Source organism: Phocoena phocoena, chromosome 15 (assembly GCF_963924675.1).
Source record: "Phocoena phocoena chromosome 15, mPhoPho1.1, whole genome shotgun sequence".
NCBI lineage: Eukaryota > Metazoa > Chordata > Mammalia > Artiodactyla > Phocoenidae > Phocoena > Phocoena phocoena.
The window spans coordinates 50,549,107-50,562,097 of NC_089233.1; the positions used below are offsets into that span (position 1 = coordinate 50,549,107).

At 36.7% G+C, this 12,991-nt stretch overlaps 3 protein-coding genes across 3 annotated transcripts; all 3 read left to right on the forward strand.

The window, feature by feature from the left end:
• The first annotated feature begins 646 nt into the window (after positions 1-646).
• On the forward strand, positions 647-12,761 carry MKKS (MKKS centrosomal shuttling protein). Its single transcript, XM_065892894.1, has 5 exons — positions 647-879; positions 4,900-6,317; positions 9,279-9,454; positions 10,391-10,501; positions 12,102-12,761. The coding sequence occupies exons 2-5, from the start codon at positions 5,333-5,335 to the stop codon at positions 12,540-12,542; spliced, it is 1,713 nt and encodes a 570-aa protein (XP_065748966.1). The 5' UTR covers positions 647-879; positions 4,900-5,332; the 3' UTR covers positions 12,543-12,761.
• LOC136135069 (uncharacterized) lies at positions 670-861 on the forward strand. The gene has a single exon (XM_065892895.1). It carries the CDS (start codon positions 670-672, stop codon positions 859-861), a length of 192 nt encoding a protein of 63 aa, XP_065748967.1.
• LOC136135371 (uncharacterized) lies at positions 4,942-5,103 on the forward strand. The gene has a single exon (XM_065893261.1). It carries the CDS (start codon positions 4,942-4,944, stop codon positions 5,101-5,103), a length of 162 nt encoding a protein of 53 aa, XP_065749333.1.
• Positions 12,762-12,991: the final 230 nt, after the last annotated feature.

The window sequence follows — 12,991 nt, forward strand, 5'->3', positions numbered from 1 at the left end:
GGGCCTAGCCGCTCCGCGGCATGTGGGATCTTCCCGGACCGGGGCACGAACCCGTGTCCCCTGTGTCGGCAGGCAGACTCTTAACCACTGCGCCACCAGGGAAGCCCAGAAAACGATTTTGATGCATGAGTGTTTCCAAATATTCCAGTGGCTTTCCGAGCAGGTAATATTGCTCTTTTACAGTTTCTGACTAAACGTTTAGTATTACTCTATAAGCTTACCAAGCCTGATTTCCTGCCATCCCTTTAAGTCTACAACGTCTCTTTTTGTTAATTTTTTTTTTTTTTTTTTTTTTTTGCGGTACACGGGCCTCTCACTGTTGTGGCCTCTCCCGCTGCGGAGCACAGGCTCCGGACACGCAGGCCCAGCGGCCGTGGCTCACGGGCCCAGCCGCTCCGCAGCATGTAGGATCCTCCCGGACTGGGGCGTGAACCCGTGTCCCCTGCAGCGGCGGCAGGCGGATTCTCAACCACTGCGCCACCAGGGAAGCCCTCTTTTTGTTAATTAACATTGCAATGTATTGTAACTAAAAACTTTTAACAGGCAGCTTTTATTGGAGTGCAATATTCTGCTTGTGGTGGTATATATAGATGTAATTTGAGGGATTTTTTTTTATTTTGTTTCTTTTAACTGTTGGCCTTTTCTTAGGTGCACTAATGCTGAAGCACTATGAGCTTTCAGAAATTCTGGAGAGACTACAAAGTTCTGGTTGTTATGGTACCTCTAGTTGGGCTCATACATTTGGGGTGGCACAGGATCAAAAGCAGCCCTGTCTTCCAAATTCCTAATAAGGATGACCTTCCTGAGCCAGGGAGTGTGGCAGTCACAAGTCCTGAGAAGAACCACATCCCAGGGAAATAGTAGACTTGAGAGCTTCAGGTGAGTTTGATTTAATGTGGTCAACCAAATGGCATGTTCCAACAATGGGAAACATAATCTTTAAGAAAGTATAGGGCTCTGGCAATAAAAACCTAAGTTGGTGAGTTAACCTGTTGTTTTTATTATGAACCACTGGCAAAATATTATCCTACAGTTGCTTCTAGAAAAGTTGGTTCCACAGAAAGCTTTGACACTTGCCTGAAAGGACAGTCGGTCCATTACTTGTCCTGCCCTTTTCACTAGCAGTGTCACCAGGATCATAATTGTGTCCAAAGGAGCAGTTTTTCCCCTGCCATAAATCCATGCCGCACTTACAGATCTGTAACTTGCGAAAGGTTCTTTTCTTTATTATTGTTCTCTGATTTTTCCAAGGTAAATAAAACTAATTGTATTTATTCCTTAATATCTACAGTCAGCCCTCCGTACCCATAGGTTCCAAATCCACAGATTCAGTGAACCACAGACCAAAAATATTTTAAAAAATTAATTCCAGAAAGTTCCAAAAAGCAACTACTTACATAGCATTTCCATTGTATTAGGTATTATAAGTAATTTAGAGATGACTTAAAGTATCTGGGAGGATATGCCTGTGTTATATGCAAATACTTCCCCATTTTATATAAGGGACTTGAGCATCTGCAGATTTTGGTATCTGAGTTGGGGGGGTCCTGTAACGAATCCCCCATGACTACCAAAGAATGACTAATATTTTAGCTTCAAAGTAATTTGTTACTTTTCAGAGTCACTGAAATAAGAGCATATAGTAATATAATTCAGGTCTATAGACCCCTATCAATAATTCCCAAATCCAGAAAGTTCTAAAATCTAAAAGGTTTTGTCATAACTCCTTAGGTAGTTGATCTTAACTGGCATGAGGCAATTTAATCTTTATTCCACTTAATATGAATATTTAGTTTCAATGCAGAAATATTGTTATATTTGACCATGACTGTTATACTGTATTATGATTATATTGATTCTGGGTGTTAAACACCATATTATTTTGATTATGGGTGTTATACACTATATTGTATTTCTAAAATCCAAGAAATAATGAATTATGAAACTCATTTGGCCCCAGATGGAGAACTGTGACCCTACAATTGTGGAACATTTTCTATTTTAATATACCATTTTGACCTTCAGGTGAGTAATAATGTCCTAGTGGTTGAAGTATATCAAAAGAATGTGCTGTATCTGTCCGTTATTTTTTTAAATTTTTACTTTTTTTATGGAAAGTTGCAAACAAACCCCAAATAGAGAGGAATAGTATATTCAACTCTGTAGTATCCACCCCCCAACTTTAACAGTTATCAACATTTTACCAATCTCTTTTTATCTATCCCCTCCCTTTTTTTTTATTGCTGAAATACTTTGAAGCAAGTCTCAGGTTTTGGAATGTATCTTTAACAGTGAGGATAAACACATACAACCACAAGTATATTATCACACTGAAAAAGTTAATGGTAACTCTTTTACTATTTAACTTTCAGTTCTAGCACAAAAGCATTCATGCACAGTACACGAGGGTGAGCCAATAAACTATTTACAAAACAGGCAGTGGGCTGGATATGGTCCATGGGCTATAATTTGCCAACCACTATGATGGTGTAGTCCATTACTTCATTAGGTATTGCAAAATTATGCTGCTGAAATGCTATCGTTTCTTCTCCATTTAGTAGCTGGACCAACTTTGCCTCAACTATTCAGTTACCCCTCAAAATGCACTTATACAGGAAAAGCAAGATATATGATTTATTACCCTTTATCAGTTTTTATAATAAATTTGAATTATCTCAGTCTATTACTGTCAGTATTCTTTTTAATGCTTAAATTGTCCCATCTTAGATTCCCTCCAAGTTGACTCCTGTGTCGTTTTTTGTTTTTGTTTTTTTTTTCCTGTGCCCTTTGATATGATCCAAGTGATCTTTAATAACATTATTACTTTTTGGCAAAAAATTGTCCCCAGCTCATCTAGTTTATTTCTTGCCTCAGACCTAGAATCAGCCACTTCTCCAAAGAGCCCTGATTCCTTTTAGGAAAATATTTTATGTGTTTATATTTCTTTAAATCATATTTTATAGGTCTGAATTTAGAATACAGTCATGAAGGTTTTAGTATTATTTAATTGTTATCCATCACTGCAAAAAGCCCATCTGCCAGGCCAGTGCATCCAGGAATAGTCAGGGCCATTCATGTGATGGTAACTTTTGGAATAATGGGTCACATTGTTAGGAAGAAAGAAATAGCTGAACTGACACTTCCAAACGTATGCTATAAGCCAGCCCTGTGTTTCGTTTCTTTTTTATTCAATTGTACCTTATTTTGTCTAGATCTAGACATAGGACCAGAAGTCAGCAAGTTTTGACATCCTAAAAATGATTTGGGAGTCACCAACACTCTCTTCCTTTCTCATTTTATAGAGATATTAGCCAAAAGATGTGGTTACTGGTCTCACTACCACAAGACTGTTAGAGGTGCCAATTTGGCATTCTACTTTTGAAAAGTCGCATGTCACTATTATGTATTGAAAAGTAACTAGAGAAATCACTTTATTAATCACAGTCTCTGTTATGATTTGTGGTTTGTGTGTGTGTGTGTTGTAACGTGCAAATTTATGTATGGAAGTCACTTCACTAAGCTTTCATTTAAATGTATTTCACAGATTTTGCCAAATCTAAAGTAACCTTTGAAATAATATTTAAGTACCTTTGTTGTTCCTTGCATAAGATGAACAGAAACATTTTTTCCTCCTCGTGCTATAAAGAGATGACTATAGCTTTATCATTGCAGGGAGAAAGCTGGCCATCATTGCTTTCACTTTATTTGGGCCCAGTTGCCATGGTTACAGCCCTTTAACTAAATTGGGAGGAGTGGTAACCAAAAGAACACTTTGCATAGCATTCCCTTGTTCTCTTCACATCTTTGCACATCTTCAAATCACCTTTTTGGTCTGTATCATATTGTGCCATAGACAGCTCTGGGTAGTACTGTAGTCTGAGTAGTTCAATTGGTTTTATTTGTGCTAAACACTGCCCAATGGTTAGCATATTCCTGAACATAACTAATAATTGGCTGAACCTTTACCTTCAAAGCACCAAGGCTCAACAGATAAGGTCTATGACCTGAGATTTTTATCCTTGCCACATATTATTGTAGTATCAGAGTTTTATGCCTCAGGCACGCTTCTTCCAACCTCATTAAGGAAACTAGTACAAGCGCTAGCACACTTGGTAAATGATAGCATTTTATATTATTTACCCTCTTTGAGATCACATTGCAAATCAGATCCTATTTTTCTCCTTGTCATCCAGCACATTCCCTGGCTTTTGTATTGTCATTAGCCAAAATTTGGGGGACGGTTAGATATAGGACATCAAAACTGAAAATCATTGATTGATCGGGTAAAACTACAGGAAACTGCTCTGAATTTAGCCAAATATTTAAAATTAAAACATGGTTTATTCTTTGGTAAATGTGTTGTGTAGATTTGTCTAGCTGGATGTAGACTGAACATTAGAGAGTGTCTGTATTAGGAATCCCAACAGTTATCTCATTTTCATAATTACTTATAAGCAGGATTTGATATAAATGCACTTGTATTCACACCTAAGGTTTCCAAGCAAATGAAAGTTAGAGAAGAAACAACACCAGATCTTGATGTAAGAGAATAAAAACATTTGGGACTCAGAGACCAAACTCTATGCATTTCACATGGCATTTGTCTTCTAGAAGCATATCATATTTGAATAACTGTACTGTAAGCTTTCTAGCTGTGTTACTGGGCATTCCAAAATTATTAAAATATCAGTACTTTTTCATGCAGGGATTCATTGAAGAATAAAGAAATGAATGTTCAGTCTAAGTTGATTTACAGTTCTCATTTTTGGGGGTTTGTGCCAGTGGATAGTTCCTTTTTCTAAAGAAGGAGCAGAGCATTAAAAGTAATTACTAAACTACAATCTATTAAATGTTTTGGAATTATTTCTCTAAAATATTTTATATTTTTATTTCTTATAGAAAGAAGCAGCTTTGAGTCTGAGCTTGAGTTTGAAAGAAGAAATGAAAAATAGCAATTGGATCAGAAAGAACTGGCTTCTTGTAGCTGGGATTTTCTTCACAGGCATCCATCTCGGAACATATTTTATACAGAGAGCTGCAAAACAATCTGTAAAGTCTCAACCTGAACGCAAACAAAAGAGTTTGAATAATGAACTAAAATAAATATTCGGAATTACTAATATGTCATTACACCATGACATATGGTGTATGACATGTATGACATGACACCATGGAGCTAAGTATTTAATTTTATAGCCACAATGCTGTATATTCGGACTTTCATTCCTGAAGGATAATCTTGTTAAATGTTGAAACCCACCACAATACAATAAATAGAAAACTCTGGTTAACAAAATAAAAGCTGTCTTCACAAATTACCACCTGAAGTAAGATGTCTCGTTTAGAAGCTAAAAAGCCCTCATTCTGTAGAAGTGAACCACTGACAAGCGAACGAGTGAGGGCCACCCTCTCTGTCTTGAAAGGCATCGTCACATCCTGCTATGGCCCGGCAGGCAGGCTGAAGCAGCTGCACAACGGCCTGGGGGGCTCTGTGTGCACAACCTCCCAGTCGGCAGCCCTCCTCGCCAACCTGCCAGTCACCCATCCCATTTTAAAGATACTGACAACTTCTGTGCAGAATCACGTGTCCTGCTTCAGTGACGGCGGCTTATTCACAGCCATTCTTTGCTGCAACTTAGTTGAAAATGTTCAGAGAATAGGTTTGACACCCACCACTGTCATTAAGTTAAATAAGCAGCTTTTGAGCCTCTGCACCAGTTACCTAAAATCTGAGGCCTGTGGTTGTCGAATCCCAGTCAACTTTAGTAGCACTCAGATCCTCCTCTGTTTGGTGCGCAGTATATTAACAAGTAAACCTGCCTGTATGCTCACCACAAAGGAAGTCGACCATATCAGTACTCTGATTCTGAGAGCCTTTCTGCTTACAATTCCAGAAAATGCCCAAGACCACATCATTTTAGGAAAGAGTATAATTGTCCCTTTAAAACATCAAAGAGTTATAGATTCTACTGTGTTACCTGGAATACTTATTGAAATATCAGAAGTTCAATTGATGAAGATATTACCTATCAAAAAATCAGATTCCTTCAAGGTGGCACTCTTTTGTGTGTCTTTATCCGGAGACCTTTCTGATACTGGAGAAGGAAATGTGGTGGTGAGTTACGGAGTTTCTCTTGAAAATGCAGTCCTGGACCAGTTGCTTAACCTAGGAAGGCAGCTAGTTAGTGATCACGTAGATCTTGTCTTGTGCCAAAAAGTTATACACCCATCTTTGAAGCAGTTTCTCAGAACGCATCATGTTATTGCTGTAGACAGAGTTGGAGTGGCTGTGATGGAACCCCTGAGTAAAGTGACAGGTAAAAAGCACTCTCAGCTTTTGCCCCTTATGGTTAATAAATCACACTTCTTTTGAGCAAAGATAGTCTTGGTGTGTGTCACTGTTAACATCTTGAACAATTTGAGAAGCCTCCAACCTCACAGTGTGTGTGTATCATTTCTGGCAGCAAAGGTGGTTTCTGAAAAAGATCCTGCATTGTTCACTTATTAAAAATTGAGTGATGAGGACTATTTTCTGGGTATTTTCCAGCCCCAAAATGTACTGCAGAGTCTGTCATAATCTAAAACTATTAACCCCCAAACATTTTACAGATTATTGAGAAATCTGACATTTTCATAATCACATAAAGTCTTTCATACTTGAAACAAAATTCTTCTACTTGAGTTTTACAAAGCTCTTATTGTATTCAGAAGGTAGTTTTGCAACTAGAATATTCACTTTTATCTAACTCCAGCAAACAACTGTACTTCTGCCTAAATGGTGGTTCCTAATTAGGGGTGTGTGTGTGTGTGCCTGCAGGCTAGCTTTCAATATCCCAAATATTTCCAGCTAGGCTCCTTGAGATTGAGAGTTGGGATCATCTTTTACTTTCAGTGCTTACAACAAGCCTGGTCGACAGTAGGGGTTCTAAAATGTTTGTTGGATTAACAATAATATGTTTATTAACATACAGAATTATAACAGGCAAGAAATTAACCGTATTTCACAAACTCAGCAAAAAGAAGCAAATAGAAGGTTGGTAGTCGCCTGCTAGAGCCAAAGAGACAGGCTGAAAAGTTCCTGATTTGAGTCACTTTTCAGTATCTCTTTAACTGCATTGACAACCCATCAGAAAGACAATCATTTCATTCAGATCAATTTCAATTCGTAAGTTATTAGACTTAGAAGTTTAAGTCTAATAAATTTTGTTAAAGTTGACTATTTTTAGTCTTATTATAAATCATCGAAAAGGAGAAGGATGAGTGCCAGTACTGAATCCCTAAGATCTCTGGGCTATTGCCCTGCCTCTGTAAGACTGTCAAATGATCGTTAGAGTGGAAATTGTTAAGAAATAACAGAAATCATTCTTTGGAACTCATTGGTAATATTGTGGGTCAGACCTATATCCTTAAATATTTACTGGCTTTTCATGAGTCAGATGATTTCCAGTTGTGAATATTGAGTATTATAGATTATGTAGTCAGTTTTTAAACTGAAGCATTTTTCCATAGAAACAATATAAGTGGGCACTGGGTTTCCACACCAGCCCACAATTGATATTTTATCCCATTTGTAACTAGAACATGGTAGAACATGAACTGACCTATTTTATTTGAAAATGGATATGAAAAGTTATGTGTTTTCCAAATATTTGCAGTTGATTCTTTGGAGTGTTATCAAGTGTTATCAAGGAGTGTTATCAAGAGATTGCAGAGCTGCCAGTGGGACTGGGGAGAGTGTCAATGTTTTTTATAGACATGCCCTGCCCTGCTTCCCCAAATTATGTATGTGTAACGTTATGCGAAGCCACGGCTGCAGTCTTGGATCTCGGGAGCAGAATCTTTTTGAGACACAAGGGAAAAGGGGGGGAAAAACTATACCAGGACGATGGTTCCGGTAAACTAATAACAGGTGAAGTATGTTTGGGACCTAATCCATATTCTCCGGTGTATCTAGGTTAACATTACCTCCTTTCTCCCCCTTCAAACAAAATTCCTCTTTACTGATGATCTAGGTTAAGTAATGGGGTTATTGTGCTTGGTTGACTTGTGGGTATGAAGCTTGTCATAGCTTACAGAGCATTTTTAACATTTGGTTTGATTTATTTGTGAAATAGACGTGATTATCCCCATTCTGGGAAAGCCCACCCAGAAGAGTTAAATGACTTGCTGCACATCAGAGGATAACCAGCGGGAAAGGGGATCCTCTCCTTACAAATTCTCTGTTGGTTCCACCCTTGAAATTATACAAGATGTAGAGTTTTGTGTTTTTTTCCTTAAATTTTAGATCCCTCAAGTATTCCTTATTCTTTGAGAATTCAGAAGTAAAGAGGAAAGGCTATTCAAAGAAGTGAAATTGTTCATGATTATTTTCTGGTTTTTTACAAAATTTTTGAGCTACACATATCTTTAGACATAATTATTTTAATCCCATTAGTTTCAAAGAGGAAACTGGCCCAAGAAGGTACATTGCTAAGAGTTACAGTTTTAATCTTAAGACTTTAAACTAGTATTGTTACTCCTTATAGGTTTGTGCCATTTCTTACAGAACTACTACATTTAGAGATCTTTAGAAACCTTCAAGTCATCCTAACTTCTCATTCATATTTTTATTAATTTATGTTTTGTAAAATTTCACTATTTTACCTGTACAGGAAGGAGGGCAAAATATAATCAAAGAATAAGAAAATGAAATAAGAATGTCACATACTTTATTTTGGCATAATTTAGGTAGTTGTTTACATGCAAACAGTTGTTAGGCAAAAAGAAAAAAAAAATTCCTATATGTTCACTAAATGGAGCCCCAAAAGAATTCCACTGCACAGCTATTTGCATAGCTTACTTTGTGTGTTCTAAGGTAAAAATCATAACACCTTTAAAAAATGACCTGTCTCCTCACTTCATCCTCATTCCAGATTAGTGGGGTTGTTAATTTGGGGTCTCTGATCCCTGCACGGGCTTCCAGGGTTCCTGGACTTCCTGAAAATATATGCAGAATTGTGTGTGTCTTTTTCTGGAGAGTACAAAATAGGTTCTAACATGTTCAAAGAAGTCTGTAAACCAAAAGAACCTCTGCTTTATTTGCATATGATTTTAATGACAGAATACTACTTATTTCATAGGTTTAAGAAGATGCATCTTATTTCTTTATCCTATATTTCATATCTTAAATGATATGCTTGTGGGGCTTTTATATTGGCTAGGAATAAATATTGTAAATGATTGTATGCTCCATCTTCACTCATCCATTTTGTTTTTTCTAAACTTTTTTTAAAAAATAGGAACAAGGCCTATTGGTTCCTTGGACTCAATCTCTCCCAGTAGTTATGGAAGTGTGAAAGAGCTGTGCACTGCAAAATTTGGCTTCAAACATTTTTTTCATCTTATTCCTAATGAAACAGCTGTCTGCAGCTTGCTTCTCTGCAACAGAAATGACACAGCCTGGGATGAACTGAAGGTAAGTAATAAACTTTGAATTCCACGTCTAGGGGCTGAGGCAGGGATTAAATAATCACTCAGACAAGTGCTATAATTTTTTTTCACATCGGTGAGCTATACTTTTTTCTTTCTTCATAACTTCCCTAGGTTGTATAGAAAGCAAAAACACAAAAATGTGAGAATTAAAATTACAAGTAAGCTGATTGAATTGCCTGTGATACTACAGAAACTTGGCATGTTGCCTCTTATTATTTCTAGTATTTTACAAGCAATCTGAAAGTCCTTGATGGGGACTTTTCTTAAGAAATTAACTTCAATTGTGTACTTGTTGACGCTAATGTGTTGAATAATTCACTTAGCAATAAGTTCCCTAGTTATACCCATCATCCACCTCTTAACAGCATGTTGTCCACGAACAGCAATAACACATGCAGCTTTTATACAATGGAAGCGATGCCCTACGGCATTGGTCACAGACTTGAAGAATGCATGCTCAAGGATCTATCCTTGGTGAATATTCAAGGTCTGTGTGTTTTTATTACTGCTTGGTTGGATCATTTCCATAGCAACTTGAAATAAATTCTGTAGCATTTATACAGCTAAGTTATTTAGACTGAAATATTTTTTTGGTAGAAATATTTGCATGCCTTGCTGATCCAGTTATTGTGTTTGTGAGTCTCAATTTGAAGAGCTAAATGTATATGAAAGAGGATATTAATCCAGACCATGAAAACAAACATCTGGCTAAAGTATTTTCTTTCATCTCTATATTATTTCATCTTTATTATTCCAAAATGTATTCATCACATGACAACCTTAGTGACACCAGTTTTGTTCTTCTGCAATTAAAATCAGGCTCTTTGAGACCACTCTCTAAGTTGCCTTGAAAACGTGGTTACATTTCTTTGTGTTTCTGATGTCAATGTCAGATACTGGTGATTCGTTTCTTTTTTAGCTCACGTGTCAAACAGCACTGCATGCTTTGCAGTTAACAATCAAGGAACCATGTGTTTTATTAGGAGGTGGCTGTACTGAAACTCATTTGGCGGCATATATCAGACACAAGGTAGGTTAGATAGTCCTTCTTAAATTATCTCAATTCTCAGCAACATTCATTTTATGAGATAATAAGCTAAATCATAATACTCTGGAGCCTTTAATGCTTAATTTCTCAGTAGTCTTGAAATCAAATATTGTATTTGAAAACACTTGAGGGAAATAACACTTGCAAATATAAGGTAATATCTTTATCACAATGATTATTAATCCAACCTTTTAGCAGGTGATTGCATTCTTTGAGTATTGTCTCTACTGCCTCTTGAAATGAGCATTCTGTCATCTTAGAGATCTCAAGTGCTGTGGTACAGTAATAATTGATATTCACGATGAAAGTGTTGAGATTCTATAGAATACTTCAGTACCTTCTGGATCTTCAAGAAAAAACTTAATTTCATTTATTAAAGTGTGCTAATTATTAGACTCTATTATAATTTTTAAATTGGTTTTCATTTATGATATATTGATTCTATTAACTAGAATTGTTTTATTAATCTATGAAACTCCATTTCCTGACAGTAAATTTAGTGCATTGTAGTTCTTATTAATTATTTCATTAACACTGACCTACTCTATTTGAAAATGGATACAAAAATGTATGTGTTTTCCAGGTATTTGCAGTTGGCTCTTTGGTTAGTCAGGAGTGCAGAGCTCCCTGGGATGCCTGGGATTGGGTGTAAACGTTTTGCCCTGCTTCCCCAAATAATTTAAAATCTGTTTGAGGATAAAGCCCATTCATGAAAAGTTATTAGAATTTACATTATGATAAACAAAACCATTGCCAATCTATTGATGCTGAATGGGCAATAACATGGTCTGCAAATGGGACTGAGTAAACTAGAATAAGTCTTTTGGAGAAGGAAGGTGTTTTGAGTAGGATTTTAAAGAAACAGTATAGCACTGAAAATATGGGGAAAGAATATGCCATAGAGATGATCTCATCTGGTTCCAACCTCCTGGGAAAAAGAAAAAAGTGGTCACTGTTTTTAAGTAGTTAGGATATGGGTTTTTAACTATCATTCAAGTATGAGTTTGCTAATATATTACTTTTTCTATCATGAAATTTCTAGGATTAACTTTTTAGAATGGTGGAAAAGAAGCAAAGTTGTATAACTTTGTCATTAATTTAAAGAGAAGAATAGTTATTTTTTAAACATTAATGTGAAAATGACACGTGCTTAAATGGTTTTTGTCTTAATAATAATACATGTATTCGCATTCTAAACAAATCTCAAACATTTGCCAAGCATAAATAAGTACTTCATCTGGGACATTAGTCTTCCAGAGGTTCCTCCCGGATGTACAGAAGCCTGTGATTCACATATTATACCTTGTCCTTCATGTATTAAGGAGGCAGTACTGGGCAGTCCTTCAGAATAAGTTGATGGTGGGGTTTCTTCTGAGTCGTTCATTCTGATAACATGACTGGTAGCGAGCATTTTTACTACAACAACCAGGTTAAGGGATTAGCCTGACCAGCTGGCCCATCCATGCCCTTTAGCCTTGTGCCAAACCCCTATGAATAAGGGTCTGATCAAGTATTTTTCAGAAACATTTTTGTCATATTAATTGCTCTATTCTGTGTTTTCAATGGTTTTATTGCTCTTTAGACGCGTAGCGAGCCAGAAGGCATTCTTAGAGATGACGGATGTACCCAGACAGAACTCCAGCTGATCGCTGAAGCATTCTGCAGTGCACTCGAATCTCTCGCTGGCTCTTTAGAACACGACGGAGGTGAAATTCTCACTGATGGGAAGTATGGACACTTTTGGTCAGTTCAGGCTGATTCTCCCTCTGTTGTGAACTGGCCAGATTTGCTTTCAAGATGTGGCTGTGGACTCTACAGCAGCCAGGAAGAACTTAGCTGGTCCTTCTTAAGGAGTGCTCGTCTTCCTTTTGTGCCTCAAACCTGCCTTCCGTGTAAAGCCACGGACTCAGCCGGCAACCTGACCTTGGACTGTTTTACTGCAAAGCTTAGTGGCCTGCAGGTGGCTGTGGAGACTGCCAATTTGATTTTGGATCTTTCATATGTCATTGAAGATAAAAACTGATGTAAGAGAATAGCATGTTTATATTACAAAAAGAAAAACTAGTGACATGTCAATAAAGAAAAATATCGAGTGTATGTGTTGTCTCTCAAAGACCTGTTCTGCATATTGGGATTGATGATTCATAAATTTATAGATTAACTTATTTAAGGAAAAAAGAATTGATTCTTGAATACCACATTATTATACCACAGAATAATAAAAATATGAAGCATTGTTAAAGATATGGTAATTATCTAGCAGTTTCCACAGATACCACTGTACATTGTTCTAAATTTCTGTTCTCATTATTTTGACGTCATTCTGAGAGCATAACAGAATTTTTTTTTAAATCTTATGTTCTTGTTCGGATATACTTATTACAGATATTTTTTAGTTCCTAGTAATTACATATGTTTAAAACTAGATTCCAAAGTATCACAAAGCATCTAGTACATACTGCTCATTCAAAA

What these genes read in the sequence shown, in the direction of transcription:
- MKKS (XM_065892894.1), top strand. Translation starts at nt 5,333, where the DNA reads ATGTCTCGTTTAGAAGCTAAAAAGCCCTCATTCTGTAGAAGTGAACCA. An exon ending in CAGCCTGGGATGAACTGAAG is followed by an intron (nt 9,455 to 10,390) that starts GTAAGTAATAAA and finishes TTTCTTTTTTAG; the next exon opens with CTCACGTGTCAAACAGCACT. An exon ending in CGGCATATATCAGACACAAG is followed by an intron (nt 10,502 to 12,101) that starts GTAGGTTAGATA and finishes ATTGCTCTTTAG; the next exon opens with ACGCGTAGCGAGCCAGAAGG.
- LOC136135371 (XM_065893261.1), top strand. Translation starts at nt 4,942, where the DNA reads ATGAAAAATAGCAATTGGATCAGAAAGAACTGGCTTCTTGTAGCTGGG.
- LOC136135069 (XM_065892895.1), top strand. Translation starts at nt 670, where the DNA reads ATGAGCTTTCAGAAATTCTGGAGAGACTACAAAGTTCTGGTTGTTATG.